The 14,434-nt window shown below is 40.1% G+C and overlaps 1 protein-coding gene across 1 annotated transcript in view; it reads left to right on the top strand.

Moving 5' to 3' along the window:
* The window catches only part of PIK3C2A (phosphatidylinositol-4-phosphate 3-kinase catalytic subunit type 2 alpha), a 116,568-nt gene that overhangs the window by 40,469 nt on the left and 61,665 nt on the right, over positions 1-14,434 (top strand). The window contains exon 3 of the mRNA XM_058305678.2: positions 6,479-6,582. Coding sequence (XP_058161661.1) covers positions 6,479-6,582 — 104 coding nt within the window. The remainder of the gene's footprint in view (positions 1-6,478; positions 6,583-14,434) is intronic.

Raw genomic sequence — 14,434 nt, forward strand, 5'->3', positions numbered from 1 at the left:
CATCTTGCTGCATCAGCTCTCCGTTTGTGCAGTGCCACTCCTGGGCAGGCTGCACTTTTTTCACGTGGAGTGACTCTCTTTGTGGGGTGCACTCCTTGCATGTGGGGCTCCCCTACGCAGCAGTGCCTCTGCGTGGCATGGCACTACTTGCACGCGACAGCTCTGCGCATGGGCCAGCTCACCACATGGGTCAGGAGGCCCTGGGTATCAAACCTTGGACCCTCCATATGGTAGGTGGATGCTCTATCAGTTGAGCCACAGCTGCATCCCATGAATAGATTCTTTTTCTCTTTTTTCTTTGTCTTTATTTTTTTAATATTACATTCAAAAAATATGAGGTCCCCATATACCCCCCACCCCCCTCACCCCACTCCTCCCCCCATGAATAGATTTTTAATGCATGTCGTGAGGGCAGATTGGGTGGGAAGAAGCCATTTCAGGCAAAGAGGAAGAAAAGTTCAGAGGCAAGATATCTCATTTTGTGTTTTCTAGGAACAGGATATGATTTAAGCTAACTGGAACAAAAATCTATTTGGGAAATTCTGGGAAATAAGATTAAATTGGATTGCAGCCAGTTTGGAGTATATGACTAAAGAGAATTTTTTAGGAAATAAAAATCCCATTCTTTGATGTAGTCTATTTGCTGTACTGCTTATTTCTATTATACAAATTAGCTTATATGTGATAATTGTTTTAGGTTCCTGGGCTGCTTTAGCAGGTATTTTGCAATAGGTTGACTTAACAGTGGGAATTTATTAGCTCATAGTTTTGGAGGCTAAGAGAAGGTCCATATCAAGATGTGATCAAGACAATGCTTTCTTCCCAAAACTGTCCTGGGACTGGCTGCCAATAATACTTGGTCCTTGGCTCTGTCAAATGGCAATGTACATGGTGGCCTCTCCTTTCTCTTCCAGGTTCTGTTGATTTTCAGCTTCCTGTGACTTCTCTCTTTGATTTCATTCTATTTATAAAGGACACCATAATAAGATTAAAACCCATCCTATTTGAGGTGGGCCACACCTAGACTGAAGTAACCTCATCAAAAAATTCTACTTACCATGGGCTCACACAGAGAGGAATGGATTAAGGTTAAGAATATGTTTTTCTGGGGTACATACAGCTCCAGACTACCACACCAAGTGTGGGATTGATGTCAGTATAATGGGGAGGTAGCAGTAGTTCAAACATAATCTTTCTCAACATATTAACATTTTAAAGTAATCTAGAACAAACTTTCTCAAAATTAAAGCAATATATTAGGTAAAATGCTGAAAAGTCTGCAGAAGTGCCCGTTTTTAGGGTAAGTGGTAGTTGGATGAAAGGCTTCAAGACCCTTTCCACATTCTACAATGTTAAGCTCTCTATTGTAGCAGTGAATGTCTGTGAGGACATTTTCCATAGGTTTAATTTCATTTTTTATTTGTTTGGTAAAGAAATCTACATTCTGGATCATACTTTGAACCTAAGTGAAATAGGTCTTGACTTGAAACAGATGCCCTTAAGAACTAATATCTCAAATAAGGAAGCAGGAGCCCAGAGTTTAAGGATTAAAGGCTTGAAGACCATATGGCTGAGAGCAAACAGGAGTTAGATTTAACTGTGCTAGTATTTTCTTAAGGATTTGTTAGTATTTCAGTTAAGGCTTCTCATTACAGAGTTGCACTGATTTTGAGTAATCTACCTCAAGTCTGTTTTTCCCATGAATCTTGTTATTTTTGATTATGATTTGTAGAACTCAAGGATTTTTTTCCCAGAACATATTTATCACATTCTAGCAGAAATGACTGTAGTTATAAAAGAAGGAAACTCATAAAAGAATTGTGGCCCTAAATTTTCCCTTTGATTTTCTGGTAGAAAATCTTCTGTGCCATAGTCATTGAAATATGTTACAGTTCTTGAAATTTGCACAGAAAAAAATCCTGTACAAAATATAGTGTTCTCATATACCCCTTCCCCCTTATTAATATTTTGCATTAGTGTGGTAGCTTTGTTACATTTGGCGAAAAGATATTATAATTGTAGTATTAACTATAGTCTGTAGTTTACATTAGGCTGTATTTTTCCCCCAAAATATCCCCTATTATTACCACCTTATATTAGTGTAGTACATTGCTATAATTCGTGAAAGAACATTTTTATAATTGTACTATTCACTATAATTCATCATTTAAAATAGGGTTCATTATGTCTATACTCCTATGATTTATCTTTTAATATTTATTCTAGTAACATGTATACTATCTAAAATTTCCCACTTAACCATATTTACATATATAATTCCATGCTGTTAATTACACTACCATTATCTCCATCCATTTCCTAAACTTTACAATCAACCCAATAGAAATTCTGTACAAATCAAGCATTAACTCCTTATTTATTTACCTAGACCCCAGCCTCTGATAACCTATATTCTAAATTCTAACTCTGTTTGTTTATTCTAATTATTTCATATCAGTGAGATCATACCATATTTGTCCTTTTTTTTTTTTAAAGATTTATTTATTTCTCTCCCCTTCCCCCCCACCCCAGTTGTCTGTTCTCTGTGTCTATTTGCTGCGTCTTCTTTGTCTGCTTCTGTTGTTGTCAACGGCATGGGAATCTGTTGTTTCTTTTCATTGCGTCATCTTGCTGCGTCAACTCTCCGAGTGTGCGGCACCATTCCTGGGCAGGCTGCACTTTCTTTCGCACTGGGTGGCTCTCCTTATGGGGCGCTCCTTGCGTGTGGGGCTCCCCTATGCGGGGACACCCCTGCATGGCAGGGCACTCCTTGCCCACATGAGCACTGTGCATGGGCCAGCTGCACACGGGTCAAGGAGGCCCGGGGTTTGAACCGCGGACCTCCCATGTGGTAGACGGATGCCCTAATCACTGGGGCCAAGTCTGCCGCCTCCACCATATTTGTCCTTTTGTGTGCTTATTTGATGCACCATAATGACTTCAAGGTTCATCCATGTTGTCATGTGAGCCAGAACTTCATTTCTTTTTAATGCTGAATAATATTGCATTGTGAATAATGCCACTATGAACATTGGTATATAACTATCTGAGTCCCTGCTTTCAATTCTTTTGGATATGTATCTAGTAAAAGGACTGTCAGGTCATGTAGTAATTCTGTACTTAGTTTTCTGAGGAACTGCCAAACTATCTTCCACAGTGGCTGCACTGTTTTACATTGCCAGCAGCAATGAATGAGTGTTCCTACTTCTCCATATCCTCTACAACACTTATAATTTTCTGTTTTTTGTTTTTCCATGACACGGAATGGCCTTCCCTGTATTTATTTATTTATTATTGTCTTTTTTTTTTTTCAAAGATAGATCACACAAAACGTTACATTAAAAAACTAAGAGGTTCCCATATACCCCACACACCCCCCCATCAACATCCCCTTTCATCAGTAAGGCATGTTCATTGCATTTGGTGAATACACCCTGGAGCACTGCCACACCGCATGTACCTGTTTACATTGTAGTTCACACTTTCCCCCATCCATCCAGTGGGTATGGCAGGATATACAGTGTCCTACATCTGTCCCTGCAATATCATTCAGGACAACTCCAAGTCCTGAAAATGCCCCATATCACACCTCTTCCTCCCTCTCCCTGCCCTCTGCAGGGAGACGGTGGCCCTCTGTGGCCGCCATCTCCACATCAAAGATACAATTTCCATTGCTAGAGTCACAACAGGTCTATAGTAGAATACCAGCAAGTCCACTCCAATCCATATTATATTCCTCCATCTTGTGGACCCTGGGATGGCAATGTCCGCTCCATCTCTAAATCCAGAGGGGACTTAGATCCCATGTGGCTAATGGATGTGATTCTCCTGCTTGCAGTTGTAGAAACTCTCGGTTCCTTGGTGTGGTGGTTGACTGTTCTCACCTCCCCGTCAGCTGACCTGGGTAAACCCAATGACCTGGAGAGTAGGTGTTGCAACTCTGCTGAGGCTCAGGGCCCAGCTGGCCCATGAACAGTCCAGAGATTCAAGTCTCCTGAGCATACACCAACCCCAGTGCCAACCACAGGTTCAGTAAAAGTGACAGAAGAGGCATGTGTGGAGAGGTCACATCTGAGTCCAACTCCATCACATTCAGGAGCCGTTCCTATATTTAAATCATCTTTGATTTCTTTTAGCAAAGTTTTGTAATTTTCTGTATATAGGTCCTTTTCTTCCTTAGTTAAATTTATTCCTAGATAGTTCATTCCTTTAGTTGCTATTATAATTGGAATTGTTTTCTTAATTTCCTCAGATTGCTCACACTACTGACTTTAAGTCTATTGTGCTTGATACTAGTATAGCTACCCCAACTCTTTTTTTTTTTTTTTTTTGGTTACTATTTGTTTATTTCCATCCTTTCACTTTCAATCTATTTGTGTTTTGGGGCCAAAAGTGATTCTTTTATAAACAACATATAGTTATGGTCTCTTCTCTGACCCTTGGTCCAACTTCTTCCGGACCTTTAGAGTAACTTCTGTTAATTGTTCACATTTTCTCAGCTCTTCATCTCTTTCTTACCCTGTATATGTGGTACAATTTTTAAGATTGCATTTTTCGTGCATCTGTTTCATCTCCAGGAGAAAGCTTCCTTCCTTGTTTCTTCTCTGGAAATCTTGATCTTTTCTGTTTTTGTGCAGAATTTTCCCCCCAGCTCCTATGATTTGTTTGAATTCTATCCTTCACTTGATGCCCCTTTTTCCTTACATTTTTCAGTTTTGGGTCAGGTACTGTTTTATAGCAGCTCTGTAGCTCAGTTGCTCCCCCTTCCTCTCCCTATCCCAACCCCCTTTTTTTTCCTGTGAGTTTCTGCCTCTCATTGCTTCCCTATTAAGTTATCCACCCCAGGTATCCAGCTGAGGTAAGTCCGGAAAGGTGGGTCAATCCAGAAAGATCTGTTTTGCATTTAGGTTGTCTAGCAGAGGCTGGATTGAATGAGTGCAACACGTGCCAACAGTTCTACAGTGGTCTCTCTCTCTCCCTTATTTTTTTTTCTCTTTTCCCCTTGGGGGCCCTTTAATGTGCAGCACTTCTCAGTGGCTTGTGTTCTGCCCTGGGTCTCTGTGGGCTTGGGTTTCTGTGCCTGGATATGTGTAGAGTTCTAACTTGTGCTCTGAGTGGCTCTTAAGTCTGCATTTGCAGCAGGAGGGACCCAGGCCATTCTCCCTCTGTGTGAGCGACTCACCAACCTGAATGGGAGGACCCCAACGGGCTGGTCCCAGAAGAAAATTTCCTACCTGATGTTGGATATTCTTCATTTTCTTCAATTCAGAGTCTTTCTCCAGCCTCTGTCATTTTCCAGAGTTATAAGCAAGTGGGGTTTGTCCTTTTATTAGTTGATTCTGAGGAAAAGCCTTTTCCAGGGGATGTCTTATGTCATCATATTGCCCTCCAATTTTAATCTTAATGGAAATTTACATTTGAAAATTGTGTCAAATCAAGTATTTTTACACAGTAAGTCAAAACACCTCTAAATGGACTCTGCACTTTGGCTATGCTTGGGTGGTGAATTTAGCTCCCTAACTATTGGAAACAAATTTTGACCAGACATATACTTAACTTTTGAGGAATTGTCAGGAGGTTTGTATAAGTTTATAAACATAGAAAATGCCCACTCCCTCCTAAAACATATTCTCTTACGTAAAGAATCAACTGCTGGGGAACGGACTTTGGCCCAGTGGTTAGGGCGTCCGTCTGCCACATGGGAGGTCCGCGGTTCAAGCCCCGGGCCTCCTTGACCCGTGTGGAGCTGGCCGTGCGCGGTGCTGATGCGCGCGGGGAGTGCCGTGCCACGCAGGGGTGTCCCCTGCATGGGGGAGCCCCACGCGCAAGGAGTGCGCCCGTGAGGAGGGCCGCCCAGCGTGAAAAGAGGGGGCAGCCTGCCCAGGAATGGCGCCGCCCACACTTCCCAAGCCGCTGACGACAACAGAAGCGGACAAAGAAACAAGACGCAGCAAATAGACACCAAGAACAGACAACCAGGGGAGGGGGAGAAATTAAATAAATAAATAAATCTTTAAAAAAAAAAAAAAAAAGAATCAACTGCTTTCTTCAAATTCATGCCCTAAGTTGATGTAAGGAATTCCCAAATTATTAGAGGAATGGGCTTGGACTTGATCTCTTCTTTTTTTTTTTTAAAGTTTGTCCTTTAATTTCATTTAGCTGTTAACTTTCTGAAGAGTTCATTTCAGGAAGATTTTGAATTCATATTCAAAATTGGTATTCCATTCTTATTGACCAACACATATAAAATATAGCTTGTTTTTAATTTTGTGTAAGTAAAACTAATGAATTTTAAAAAAGACTTAGTTGTCATTACTTTTACAAATACAAAAATCTGTAATTTTACTTTTATTATTGATATATTTTACCTCCACATATTTATATATATTTTCATCAAAAAATTTTTGTGCTATGCTGCTATGTAGCATTTTGAGGATCTTTCACTTTTAAAAATGAAAACACTTTTTTTTTATTATAGGAAGATCCAAGTGGGACCAGTAGTTTGCCAATTGGATGTTCTATTCTACAAGATATTGAAGCACAGAATGAGGAGGTTGCAGCTTTTTGTCATTCTGTTACAACGTAAGACATTTTCATTATAAATTATAGGTTATTTTTTATTAAATGCTTGCTTCAAGGGAAACCAGTTTAGTGCTAATAATTCTAATATTCTAAAAATTTTGTTTTATTCCTGTGGCTAAAATTTCAAGGCATATAATTAATTGGTATATTAACACAATCTATAGTGAAACTGCATATTAACCTGTTTGATTTCTGAGACTTTAGGAGAAAAAAAATTGAGGTTAGGCAATAGCTTCCAATATTCTAATAACCAATGAAAATGTCATATATAAGTTTTGGTACACTTAGGAAATGCCTACTTTTGTTTTAGGGAGATTTAATCTTACCATGAACTTTCTGTCTCAAAAATAAAAATGGATGCCAATTTTATTTATTTATTTAAGAGATTATATTATAACAGGCAAGATAAGAACAAATATGTTCTTTTCTGAAGAACTAGAAAAATACGTTTCTAAAATATCCCTCAATCTTAAACGTACGCAATGCTTTTTTATAGATAAGGAATTCTGGAGACTAAGAGAGAAGTAACCTACCAAGGTTTACTCATTTTGTCAGTAACAGAGCCAGGTATCTGTTGCCTCTGGTTCAATGTATTTTCTTTCCATTTTATCTTTTACTGTTATTAGTGCTAGAAACACATCTTGAACTGCATAAATTAAGAATGGTCATGTATTGGTCCACAAATCCTAACAGCAGAAAGAGCAAGGACTGAAATCAAGGAATTCACACAGTGAGAGAACTTCACCTCTTCTTCTTTCAGACTGTCACTTTCCTTTCCATCTCCTTCTTCCCTTTGCTTCCCTGCCCTTCCTCCAGACATGTTCGCTTCATATTCTTCTACTGTACATGGAACTTTTGAAGGCTGATTTTAGCCACTCATAGTTTAGACTTCATATTCTTTTCTCTTTTTTTATCTTATATTATTATTTTTAGACTTCATATTCTAATGGATATACAGGTGGAGAGGAAAGGGAGTCTTCTTAGCAGTGCCAGATAGAAACATCCCATTGAAGGACAGGGATTAGCCTGGCTGGAGCAACAAACATTGAGGCCAAGGTGGTGAGATCTGGTATCAAAGAAGGAAAAGTAAATCACCACAGTGGGATCTATTCTGAAGCCAAAATTTTCCTCAGTGTGGTCTGCTTAAGCATAGCAGGGTTTGGAGTTTCCAGATAATTTTTGAGTATATACATCTTATATTGTTAAGGAACTTAATAATATTTAACTAGATTTGCTAGACTGTTCCTGATATTTCACTAAAATTTTGCCTTCCCTTATGTTACCTCCTCCCTTCTCCCCCTCCAGATGGCTCCTTCATCTGTCTACTCATTGTGTCTGCTTGTTTTCTTTAGGAAGCACCAGGAATGGAACTGGGGACTTCCCAAGTGGAAGGGTTGTCCCAACCGCTTGAGCCACATCTCTTCCATAACTTACCTTTTTTTTCAGATGCCAACAATAAAATTGATTTTATTTTAATATGAACTTGATGTTTTAAAAATAATCCTTAAGTGTCTATAAATATCTGCCTGTCATTTTGACCTGATTCCAGAAGGAATTTCATTTCCAGAAGAGGAAATCAAAGGAAAACACATACATCCCCAGCCCTCCACCCCACCCCCAAGTCTTGGCCCATTTTCCAAGTGCCACTCCCACCACCCCAGAACCTGAAACTGGCCTAAGCTTGAGAGACAGACAGTCGCAAGGGAGGGAGTCTGTGTCCCTTAGGCACCTTCGGGGGCCTGCAAGACATTTTCCAAATCCACCCTGCCCCACAGGGGTGGAGGGGCAAGCCATCATGGGTGAGCCATTGTGCTCCGTGCCTGTGTTGCTGGTCCCATATGTTACCCTTTAATCAACCTTTCTTTTCTTCAGACTGCCATAGAGAGAGGAGAAAAACATCAAGCTACTTTTCCTTCCCTAGAAGGGTTAATCTTAAGTGGATGTTTTTACTCAGGGACATTTAGGTGACTTAAGTAAATTGTATGTATTAGAGTTTACCTTTGTCTGTTTTTATGTGTATTGTGGTTAATGGTGTGAAAAAATCTGTTAACTTGATGGTTTGGTAGTAGTCTGTTATGTGTGCCTCTAGGTCCTTTCATTTTCTTCCCCCAAAAAGCCCTGTATACTTTTTATTAGTCTGTTGAATGACTAATGCACATCATCTTTACAATTTGAAATTTAAGTTCTCTGTGATCTAAATTTTTCACCCCCATTTGAATCTTATAGCTGTATATACAAACTCTACCACTAAGCTAAAATGAAAATTTCTGTTCTTATAAATATTATATATAGTGGCTTACCTAAAATGGACTAAAGACAGAAGGAGCTAGGGTGGAAGTGGGAAATGGGAAGTTAGTTAATGTTTAATTAGTACAGTTTCTGTTTGGGGTGATGGAAATGTTCTGGAAATAGGTAACAGTGATGGTTGCACAACATTTTAAGTGTAATTAATGTCACTGAACTTGATTTTAAAAATAGTTAAAATGGCAAATCAAATTTTATGTTATGTAACTATACTTTTAAACAGGTAAAAGCAAATTTGGATGCCTTTTAGTTTTCTTGCATAACTGCTCTGGCTAGCACTTCTAATACAATTTTTTTTTTATTTTGAGGGGCGAGGGGCTGGAAATTGAACCCAGGACCTGTACATGGGAAGCAGGCACTCAATCACTGAGCTACTCAGTCACTGAGCTTCCCTAAGTTGGTTTTATCATTTGTTTTGGTGGTTGTTTGTTTTTGTTTTTTCAGAAGGCACTGGGAACTGAAACCGAGACCTCCCATTGGGAGGGTAGGCGCTCAACTGCTTGAGCCAATCCACTCCCCCGCTAATAAAATTTTGAATGATAATGGTGACAGTGAGCATCCTTATCTTGTTCCTGATCTTGGGGGGAAAGCTTTCACACTTTCACCTTTTGAATAAATGCCCATTATCATGTTAAGGATATTTCTTTCTAACCCTAGTTTCCAAAGTGTATTTATCGGGAAGGGTGCTGAACAGGAAAAAAGCCCCAAAGAATTTTAGTGTATGCATAGAGGTAGTAAATTTCCTGAACTGTACCACTCCATTAAACAAAACAATTAAATAAAGCTTTTTCTTTAGTAAAAAGCTTTTTTCTTCAATAAAAAAATTTTTTAGAGAAAATTCAAATGAGATTTTTAAAAACATACTCTTTACAGATAATTATTTCAAATCATCAAGTTACAATGCAAGGCTTAGTTCATGTTCTATTTAAAGTGAATAGTTACTCTAACAACAATTAATTTACTCATTTAATTTGCTTTCACATGTTTAAAATTGTAGTTACAAACAAAACAAAAATCCCAACTTTAAGGAATCTATTTTCATCTTAGTTTTTTCCAATTTATAAAGCAGAGCTATGAGAATAGAAGAAATCATCAGTTGTACAGGAAAACAAAGTACACTACTATCTTGTAGCAGTTTGATATGGTTATGAATTCAAAAAGATATTGGATTACATTTGTAATCTGGTCTGTACCCGGGCCTGATTAAGTTATGATTAGGGCTTTGATTGGGCCACGTCATTAGGGTGTTGAGTCCCCATCCACCAAGGGGTGGGGACTTACAGATAAAAAGCATGGCAAAGGACAGAGTTGAGGGTTTTTGATGTTGGAGTTTGATGCTGAAGCCTTAAGCTGGAGCCCCAGGAAGTAAGCTTACAGAGGAAAGAGAAGCAAGTCCCAGGAAGAGAAGAACACTGAGTCCAGGAGGAAGCAAGCCCTGGGAAGAAAGGAACCTTGAACCCAGAGGGAACCAAGATCCTGGAAGAAAGGAACTCAGGAAGCCTGAACCCACGCAGATGTTAGCAGCCATCTTGATCCAACATGAAAATAGACTTTGGTGAGGGAAGTAACTTATGCTTTGGCCTGGTATTTGTAAACTCCTACCCAAAATAAATACCCTTTATAAAAACTAACCAGTTTCTGGTATTTTGCATCAGCACCCCTTTGGCTGACTAATACAGAATTTGGTACCAAGGAGTGGGGAAGTGCTTTTGCAATTATCAGAATGCGGGAACAATTTTATAAATGGGTAAGGGATTTTTTTGGAGGAATTGTGAAATGCTTGGAAGAAAAGACCTACAGTGCTTTGAAGAGACTGTTGACCACAATATGGATGCTAAAGAGACTTTTTATGATGCCTTAGAAGTGAATGATGAAACTATTACTGGAAACTGGAGGAAAGGCAATCCATGTTTTAAAGTTGCAGAGAACTTAGAAAGATTAACTCCTGGTTTATGGAACGCAGAATTTGAAAATGGCGAAACTGAGCATTTAACTGGAGAAATTTCCAAAGTAAACCCAGAGAATGCAGATTGGCTTCTGCTTGCGGCTTATACCAAAACGCTAGACGAGAAAAATCAGCTGAGGACTGAACTGTTAGGCACAAAGAAAACAGAAACTGATTCTGGAAATTCCAAGCTTCTGGAAATTAAGCTCCCAGATGAAAGTAACCAATTGGAGGACTTAACTAAACTTGGAACTTGTAAATCAGGATTGAAGATGCAGTTATCTAGGAAAAGACTTTTGGAAAGTCTTACTGTCTGATGGCTTGGACCCCTGCTTCCTGCATGCTAAACCAACAGACTCTTTGAGAGAGCTGTATGAACAAAACCACTGTCAGCTGGGAATAAAAAGGACATGGAAAGGAGAGATTGAAGGAGAAACAGCTTTAAGAGGAAAACCATGGAAGCTGAGATCTAGAATTAGGACATCACCTTGAGCCAAGAGAAGAACCCCACCCATGTGTACAGAGAGGGTGAATTTGCACCAGCAGTTGAAGAGGGTGGATGTTTCTACCTGATGTTCTGGGAGAGTTTTGCCACTCCAGGGTACAGAGAGACTGGAGCATATTCCCCAAGGATTGGGGCAGTTAAGGTCAGCACCCCTCATGTCTGAGAGGGGTGGACCTGTCCCCCAAAGGTTAGGGAAGGCCAGGTGGTCAACTCATTGCTCTGAGTAGTTTGAGCCTGTTTGCCAAAGTTTAGGGGGAATGTTGTCTTCACATCACTGTATTAGGGGGTTAAGACTCTGACCCAAAGATTGGGTAAGGTGTGGCAATCACCCCAACATTCTTAGAGGGTGAGGTCTGTAGCTTGGTGGACACCCAGATGCTTGATGAGGATGGAACCAAGAAAATGGCCATTGGGCAAGCATGTGGAAAGGGTGAAGGCACCAAAGAGGAGAAACCATCATCTTAAGAATGACTCTTAGACTGAAATTGAATGAAGGATGCCTTGCAGGTTTACTGAACTGTAGAGGACCCATGACTCATGTTTCCCTCCCAATTTCTCCTTATTATAATGAAAATGTTTATCCTTTGTCTGCCCATTTGTGTATTGGGAACAGATAAATTGTTTTATAAATTTCAGAGGTCTATAGCAGACATAAACCCAAGACAAACTGTATTTCTTTAAATTGATTGTGATATGGTTAGTATTTGCATTGTTACTGATTTAAGGTTTTTTTTAATATTGTAATGTCTTTTTGGAATTTAGATGGTGGAGTATAGCAATTTGATATGGTTATGAATTCCAAAAATAGATATTGGATTATGTTTGTAATCTGGTCTATACCTGGGCCTGATTACGTTATGATTAGGACTTTGATTGGGCCATGTCATTGGGGCATTGAGTCCCCATCCACCAAGCGGGGGGAACTCACAGATAAAAGGCATGGCAAGGACAAAATTAAGGGTTTCTGATGTTGGAGTTTTGATGTTGGAATTTGATGCTGAGCCCCAGGAAATAAGTTTACAGGGGAAAGAGAAGCAAGCCCCAGGAAGAGAAGAATGCTGAGTCCAGGAAGAAGCAAGCCGTGGGAAGAAAGGAACCTTAAACCCAGAGAGAAGCAAGACCCTGGAAGAGAGGAACCCAGGAAGCCTGAACCCTTGCAGACGTCAGCAGCCATCCTCCTTCAACATGTGGAAATAGACTTTGGTGAGGGAAGTCACTTATGCTTATGGCCTGGTATTTGTAAGCTCCTACCCCAAATAAATACCCTTTATAAAAACTAACCAATTTCTGGTATTTTCCATCAGCATTCCTTTGGCTGACTAATACATATCTCTTCTCAACAGTCTTCCTTGGTGTCAAGGAGATATAGAAAGGATTCATTTTAAGGAAGGGAAATGAAGGTTTTCCCCCCCAAACAAATCCATGTTCATTGAATGCAACTTCTATCAACAGAATTTTTGTCTAATAAATTATTTTCTGATCAGGAATTTGTTTCTCAATTCTTTTCATCATAAGGTTTTCTGAAAATTTGAGGGCTTGCTTGCATGTATATAAAATTCTCTACCCTTTTATATATTAGTTAATTTCATGATTTGTTATGAGCATCTATTTCATAAACTGTAGAAAACAAGAGAATACCACATGTTGAGAAACAGTAAGAGTCTTGGGGCGGCGGACTTGGCCCAGTGGTTAGGACGTCCATCTACCACATGGGAGGTTCGCGGTTCAAACCCTGGGCCTCCTTGACTCGTGTGGAGCTGGCCCACGTGCAGTGCTGATGTGTGCAAGGAGTGTCGTGCCACGCAGGGGTGTTCCCCGCGTAGGGGAGCCCCACACGCGAGGAGTGCGCCTCGTGGGGAGAGCCGCCCCCTGCGAAAGAAAGTGCAGCCACGCCCAGGAATGGTGCTGCACACACGGAGATCTGACACAAGATGACACAACAAAAAGAAACACAGATTCCTGTGCCGCTCACAATACCAGAAGCAGACAAAGAAGAAGATACAGCAAATAGATACAGAAAACAGACAACCGGGGTTGGGGGGGAGGGAGAGGAAGGAAGGGAGGGAGGGAGGGAGGGAAGGAAGGAAATCTTAAAAAAAAAATCTATAAAAAAAAAAGAGTCTTGGGCTGGATCCTAAAAAGGTCTTGTCATTGTGTTGCTGAAGTGGTAACTTGGCAGAAATCAAATAGATGAAGATAATGTGTCCACATCTAAACATCCATTTCCATTATCAATTTATTACTTATATTACTTTTTTTTTCAATTGCATTTCTGTTCAATATTGGATCCTTAAGAACACAGTACAGAAACCAGATTTATTTCACTCACTCATTCATTTATTTGACAAATTGCTAGGCACTGTTCTAAGTGCTTTATAAACTTAATTCAAAATAGTTCTCATATGAGGTAAGTAGTAGCAGTAGCCCCAGTTTATATAAGAGGAAACTGAGACAAGGAGTTTAAATAACTTGCCTAAGGCTACACAGCTAATAGTAGTAAAATCAGGACTCAGACTCAGCATAGCTTTAGAGGCTACAATTCCTTCCTTTTCAGAACCTTTCTTTCCTTCAATTCAATTTGTTTTATTCTACTCCCCCCTTTTTTTTTTTTTTAAGATTTTAATCTTTTAAATTTATTTCTCTCCCCTTCTCTGCTCTCCCCCTCCCCGCCCCGGTTGTCTGCTCTTTGTGTCCATTCACTGTGTGTTCTTCTGTGTCCACTTATATTCTTGTCAGCGGCACCAGGAATCTGTGTCTCTTTTTGTTGTGTCATCTTGCTGCATCAGCTCGCCGTGTGTGTGGCACCACCCTGGGCAGGCTGCACTTTTTTTGCGCTGGACAGTTCTCCTTGAGGGGTGCACTCCTTGCACGTGGGGCTCCCCTACATGGGGGACACCCCTGCATGGGTACAGCACTACTTGTGTGCATCAGCACTACTCATGGGCCAGCTCATCACACGGGTCAGGAGGTCCTGGGTTTGAACCCTGGACCTCCCATATGGTAGGCAGATGCTCTATCCTTTGAGCCAAATCCGCTTCCCTTATTCAACTCCTCTGACCTCATTATTATCATCTCTACAGAAGCAAATAGATAATACT

The sequence above is a fragment of the Dasypus novemcinctus genome, chromosome 10 (genome assembly GCF_030445035.2).
Source record: "Dasypus novemcinctus isolate mDasNov1 chromosome 10, mDasNov1.1.hap2, whole genome shotgun sequence".
Taxonomy (NCBI): domain Eukaryota; kingdom Metazoa; phylum Chordata; class Mammalia; order Cingulata; family Dasypodidae; genus Dasypus; species Dasypus novemcinctus.